Here is a 6,824-nt window from a genome sequence, read left to right as displayed (position 1 = left end):
GGAGACCATCGTTACACTACATTTCTTAAAACCAGAGGACATAACTTCAAGATAGAGTTTAAAATGAGGGAACATTTTAATAGCAGGGGCAGGACTGCCCAGCCTGGGGGAAACAAAAAAAAAAAAAAAAAAAAAAAAAAAAAAAAAAAAAAAAAAAAAAAAAAAAAAAAAAATTAAAAAAAAAGGGAAAAAAAAAAAAAAAAAGAGAAAAAAAAAAAAAAAAAAAAAAAAAAAAAAAAAAAAAGAAAACCAAAAAAAAAACCCCAACCATCAAAGTCATTTATCAATCTTGCATAAATTATGATAAGAGCTCATGTCTGTCCTGTTCCCAGTGACAGGAATGAACAGGACTCTTCTTTCAACAGGCCTGATGTTGATGCCAGTAGCAAAACAAACAGGCATTTACCTTTTATATCCTACAAGACAAATAACAAACACTAGACTAGAGTCGTTTTAGTCCCAGGGAAGGAAGAGGTAAGAAATTCTGTAACACTTTCCAATCTTCAAACATAACACGCTTGCAACCACGACCAGCCTTGTCCAAATTCCCTACCCTGAACAGGCAAGAGAGCCACTCCGTGAAACTAAAAGGAATAACATAGTGCAATTTTAGTACAGTTTTAAACATGAGTCACTTCCTTGGTAGCAGTGTGAACAATCAAAAAAAATATACACAAAAGAGGTGTGCTCAAAGGTAACATGAAGTTGTCATTATTATAAAGGTATTGGCATAGCAGAGAAGTCCGTTTTAGTAACTCCCTTTGGTTGCCTTCTTCTTCTTCAGTTCCTCTCTCTGCTTCTGCTTCCTCCTCTTGCTGCCTTCTTTGTATCCTAAGGAAACATGGCTTGTAAAACACTTTTCACAGCATTCATGGACTTTTCTCTCTAGCAAAAGCACATGTTCTCTGAATGGTTTAAGGAATATTAAAGAAAAGGTCTGACTTCCTAATGCGTTTGTTTCTTTCTAAATTGCCATTTCCACTCTATGCCCCGTTCTACTGTATCCCTTACATATCCTTACATAGGATAGAAACAAAATACTAGCAATCTTTGAAGTTTGAAAAGATCTGGAGAACTTTCCAAATACTTCAAAGCCATTCAGGAAAAGCTTCAAAATTAGAACACATGCAAAACCAGAATAATTTTCAAAACRGAAGCAATAAATAAGACTTATACAGCAGGAGTAATTTAAGTACTGGCATTTCCTGCTCACAGTAGTCAGAGTTACCACTATATTTGCATTTCCATTTTAAGACTAGGGAATGCCAAGAATCCTGAGTAAATAAGAAGGTGCTCAGTGTTTACTAATATATATTTTATATGCTGGTCATCAGCCTGCTCATGCTTAACTATGCACCACAGGTTATATTCTACTGCAGCCCCAGTGGTGCATGAAAGCACTGAGTTCAAGCAACAATTATTTGCTACGGGTTCAGTAGGCACAAGCTTCCAGCCATGTGATCATCATTCCAAAGGTTTATTACCCCCACAGAGATGTGTGAAAAACAGTTCTTGTTCTGCATCACACCTTTCCCTCCAAACCTGCAGTAAAATCCAGCTGGCAGATCTGCACGGGCAGTGAACTGTGCAAACCACCACATCCACCCAGGTGCACTCACAAATCTAAACTGAGAGCCAGTAAACATTTCCCTCAGACAATCGTTCTGGGATGTTTGGGGATAGCTGGAGGGTTCTTTCAGCTCAGTGGTGCTCTGTCACTGGGAATCAGCACAGTCCACTGACCAGAGCACAGAGCRGAGCTGCCCCTGCAATCCCGCTGAGAGGCAGGGCTGGGAGTTGGAGGAATGGCCCTGGAAAGGCACAGYTCTGCCTGTATGGAAATCTGTATTTTAACTCTGTTCTGTAGCAGGCAGGCAGAGATGGCCCCAAGGAGGCAGTGTCACCAGTGCACCTGGCTCTCCATCAATTTAATACCAACAGCAAAATTCAGATGGGAAAAGGAAGCGGTGGGAGGCCAGGGGAGTACAAAGCCATGCTGTGGCTGCAGTTCTGCTCCTCACCAGGGCTCCTCCCAAGCACAATTAGAGATGTGCCCACAGCACAAAGCTGAACTTCTTCAGTTTGAGACTTGGGGAGAATTACAAGGCAAGTCTTTCAGCTAAAACCATTTGAGACGTTATCAAAAGTTTAGAGGAAATACACTCCCTTGTATCAAAGGGAAACTGTTCTAGGTTATCACTCTAGCTCCTGTGCTGTATCAACAGCATGACCTCATCTTTTGCAATCATCTGAGTCAAGAGGCAGGATATTTATTTAGAAATTCTGCCATGAGCCATCAGCCTGCACAAAGTTAGAGTGGAAACCAGTTTTCTGGTTTAAGGAAGAGAGAAACTGGCAGCGCTCTGCAGAATTGTAGATGATGCTGGGTTTTTCCTGCACTCTGTCACCCCTTGAGCTACACTCCTGCCCCTGGAGTCACTGAGTGAACATCTCACTGAGAACTCCATCCAGGAAATTTCCTTCCACGTCAGCTCCTTGGTCACCTATACATCACCAAAAATAGGATCCCCTTGCATTCARTTCACTGAGTAAGGCACAGATGGGCTCCAGCATCTCCCTGCTTTCCCACAGAGGTCAATGGAGGTGGAAGAGACGTGCTGACTCCTGAGAATCAGTCATCAGGGGGGTGTTATTCAAAGGATTCCTCCCTTTACTGGAGGRAAAAACAGCATCATATCACCTGATCAAAACTAGCTCATGTAACAACTATGAAACAATAACACTGATATTTAGGAAAGGATCATTAAGCCCTTGCAGGTTACTAGCTTTGTAATTTTTTTTTTCATTTTTCATTCTCAAAACAGTGTCAGTATCTCTAAAAGGCTTCCACATTAAGGCATGATAGCATAGGATGCTATTTTATATCACAATTTTTTTTTTTTTTTTGCAATACTCCATTTTCCTCAAATGGTTGAGATTTTGAAAGCAATTCTAGCAACTGTTCCTTAAAAATCCTGTGAGCCAATGTAAATTATGACTGGAAGTGAATGCCACATAATTCATTGTCTTAYAAATGAAACAACTCAAATGTTAAAATATTGCGGTATGAAGACATTTAGGCATTTGACAACATGGTCTCCTTCCAGCCTCTGGAATGATAAGGCTGAAAAGTGGAAATCTTTCAAGCGTTATCACTGACACACAGAAAGAGATTGCCCAGAGGAGGAGATAACACACAAACACAGAGTATTCCTCAAGAGAAAACTGCCAGGTCTTTTCTGTTTTGAGCCTGCTGTGATAAATAATTTCACTGTCTGCCATTTCCTTTTCTACCCCCACCTAAGAAGAAAGGATGGGTCAAACTTTGCCAGTCTGTTGCTCCAGYGATGCTATGCTGGGTGATAACAGCCAAAAACCTGATCCAAACAAGTGAAGCAGTTCCTAACATAAATAAGAATTGCACACTGAAGATGCAACCCTTCGGTGCGTATTTCACTCAAATACTTCAACYAGAACTAATTAAAAGCATATTCAGATGCCTTGGTTACAAGACTAGCCCCAAAGTCATGAGACAACAAAATCTGAATTAGAAAGCAGCAGTTCTATGACTGATTGCTCTGCAGTGAGCCCATGTCCTGGCGAGTCGCCAGCATCCCAAAGTGTCCATAGAAACTTCCCACAGTAAGTGCCAGGCTGAACCGGCTTCAGCCAAACCCTGCTGGCCTTGGAGAAGGGCTTTTCAAATTTCCAGTCTTAGCAGCAATCTGCAGCCACCCAAACTCCAGAAATGCCTCACAGGACAGAGGGAGAACAGGCTGACGAGAGCTTCCCCAAGCTGTGAAGTTTGGAAAACAGATCCAGCAGATAGAGATCTCTCTAACTCGGTGTTTCTTGCTTTTGGCAGCTGCCAGGAGCAGAGATAGGTGAAGCAAGAATCCACACCATTTGGAATTACACCTGCTTTACTGCTTGGATAATTCTTGTCTACAACAAACAGCATCAGCTAAGCCACTCTTTCCTTTCATCCCCTCCTTTTCTACTTGCAGGAGAGCCATAAGGAGCACAGGCTGCTGAAGGCTGGAAACAACTTCCAGAAACAATTCGGAGCAACTCCTTAAACCATCACTCAGCAAGGACCCAAACAAACTGGGAAGCTTCTCTGCTGTGTCCCAGATTGACTTTCCTCCTGGCTTTCTGCTTCCCTGCCATCTGCACTCCCAAAGTCACGAGTTTGTTCAGTCCCTGACTGTGAAACTCGTCACATTCTTGGGTGGYGGCTGCAAGGGAGGTGAGCACATTGGGCGGCCGATCCAAAGGCACACGTGGCCCGGGGAAGACACTCCTACCCAACACATTTCTGCTGTCCTACTTTTTCCTGCCCTGCCCTGGGTCTGCTCTGCCTTCCTTCTGCTGGCACAGAGGAGCAGAGGAGTCACCAGAAGGAAACAAAGAGCTCGSTCACAAGTGACAATTAAGAGAGAGCATTGCTGCTGCTTGACACACATCAGTGAGCAATAAAGGCCACAGCGTGATTTTTATAGAAGATCTGCTARGGTGAAGACTTTGGAGGAGCCTCCTTCCACTCTCAGAGAGAAACACTGAGGTTGGGGGTGGGAGGGATTCACACTTTCTGCTCAAGCCTCAGTGAAAACATTCTCCAAGATGTACCAACTTTTTGCTAAGATTGTGGCTCTCCTTCAAAGCACGGCAGCAGCCATGGCCCCAACACCCTCACMGAGCTTTAACAGGGCAGTGAAGCATTTTCAGGCTGGGTTGTGTAGTGCTCTTTCTAATTTGCTGCTCTTAGAAATATCTCTCTAGTCAAAATAATAAACTGCTATTTCAAAGGCAGTTGGCTTACTTCTGAGTTGCTGCYGCCCTCTGTTATTTCAGACTGACCACTCACAAGAGCCATTGTAGAAATCTACCCTAGATCACAGCTTCAGTATCATTTCATGTGTGACTCAATAGGCAATTATCACTTTACACTTTCACATCCCCTCCTTTCAGCCTAAGCCACTGCCCAGCAGAGCTCAGCCTGACCTATTAATTCCCTCTCCTCAGCCACAGCTCCTGCCCATGCCATGGAGCATCATRAAGAGAGAGCCTTTAGTCAAGACCTGGGGTGACAAACCCTCCCACCCTGTCTAGGTATGCTGCTCCACTATTTAATTATCCACACTGTTAGATCCCAGGGGTGAGCTCTCCAGTTTCACTGGCCAACCCAGTGATGTAATCCCAGCTTTGATGTTTTAGGGGACTGAAAAGCTTTAGCCACTTGCAGAGGCTTTCCTTCATGCTTGTTCACCATGCTGTTTTCATTACCAATCCTGCCTAGAATTGCCACAAGAACATGCCAAGCCAGATACAACCTTCTTTGCCTGCTGTTCATTAGGGTAGCACCAGGACTGAATAGATTTCCAAGGTTTTACTCCCAAATGCAAGCGAAAACTTGCAAGGCTATGCAGCCATGGAAGCCCTTCCACGTACAACCCAGCTATCTCTGATGGGTAAGGGGATCATTTCGTACCAGCAGCCAAAACCCCATGAATGAAGGCAGCTTTGGGCTAAGCCTGGGAGCAACCAGCCAGTATCCAAATCCATTGGCCAGCCTTCCCACCCTGGGCTGCTCCCCTGTCCCACTTGCATGGTTACAGCAGGGGATGTGGAGCAAACGGAGGGGGAACTCCATCTCTGCACCTGCAGCATTTCTCACATATCAGATTTCCACAAAAAAAACGTGGCTTTGCTTTCCTTTCTCTTTCCATGCCCAAAAATGAAGTTTGCGGTGGAATTATAAAGTAATTAGTTTGGGTAACAAAGCACATCACTGTTACTAGTTATTAAAGTGTAATTCARGAAAGTGCATATTGGTAAAAAGAACAGAGACTAAATTAAAGATTAAATTAAGAACAAACAGCTCAACTTTCCAGCAGAGGAATCCATGCCAGGAGAGGATAAAGGTTAGTTAAGCTAGTTCTTTTAGAGCAGTTTCCTCTTCACAGATGACAGCAGATGAAAATGCAGCAAAAAATGAATTATTAATGTTGTAAGTTGTAGGTTAATGCAAGCTATTTCATTGAAAAGGAAGAGCAAACCTTGCAATATTATCTTCCAAAYAATGAAATTTATATCATATATTTTTCACTATTTTAACAATGAAACATTTCACTCATTCTTGCTGGATAAAGGTCAAAACTCGCAAATCCAAAGCAGTAGTTTTTAAGGGGTAGTGACCACTGCCTCTGGCATTAAGAGCTGCCATCCCCTGGTCTCTGCTGGCATTAACAGCACTTTGACACAGCTCAGATCCCACCAGTCAGTGGAACATCACATTATCAGGGAGCACATCACTTCCAGTATCCGCATCCTCATTTCAAAAATTCCTTGCTTGGAGCTAGAGAACTGTTCGAGATATGCAGGGACTTCAGAGTGTGAGAGGTGAAGTTTCATTCTAAAAGRCCATTGCAAAACCAGGGACAGTTTCCAGAGCAATTTCCGTTAAAACACGAAGTGTCCATGGTGACTGGAGAATTAAACTCTTTTTTTTTTTTTTTTTAAATACCCACTGTGATGACTAGCAATCCTGACTAAGGATAGGCTTCATCTCACCTCTGGATATTGCCAGTCTAAAGGAGTTGGCCAGCCTTTCCTCTTGGGCACTAGAGAGATGCCACTTCCAGAGGGATTCCCACCACATAGTCAAGATGAAACCTATCCCCTTCTTCTTCATTTAAATTTTCTATGGACTTACAAATCAAAACTTAAACATTCCCATTCTTAGAGCTGGGAAAATAAAACCACTTCACTGTGGGTGAATCATTAATGACTGAGGGTTTACCTGAGATGCTCCAACTRGGACA

The 6,824-nt window shown here is 43.0% G+C and overlaps 1 protein-coding gene across 1 annotated transcript in view; it reads right to left on the bottom strand.

The window, feature by feature from the left end:
* Nucleotides 1–239: 239 nt before the first annotated feature.
* The window catches only part of DNAJB6 (DnaJ heat shock protein family (Hsp40) member B6), a 58,182-nt gene continuing 51,597 nt past the window's right edge, over nt 240–6,824 (bottom strand). Inside the window, exon 10 of the mRNA XM_057371081.1 lies at nt 240–831. Coding sequence (XP_057227064.1) covers nt 749–831 — 83 coding nt within the window. The 3' untranslated portion in view covers nt 240–748. The remainder of the gene's footprint in view (nt 832–6,824) is intronic.

This window comes from Malurus melanocephalus, unplaced genomic scaffold (genome assembly GCF_030028575.1).
Source record: "Malurus melanocephalus ecotype Western Australia unplaced genomic scaffold, MMel_1.1 scaffold_140, whole genome shotgun sequence".
NCBI classification, from domain to species: Eukaryota; Metazoa; Chordata; class Aves; order Passeriformes; family Maluridae; genus Malurus; species Malurus melanocephalus.
The sequence above is the reverse complement of the archived record's forward strand: the minus strand, read 5'-3'. Positions and strand labels throughout refer to the sequence as shown.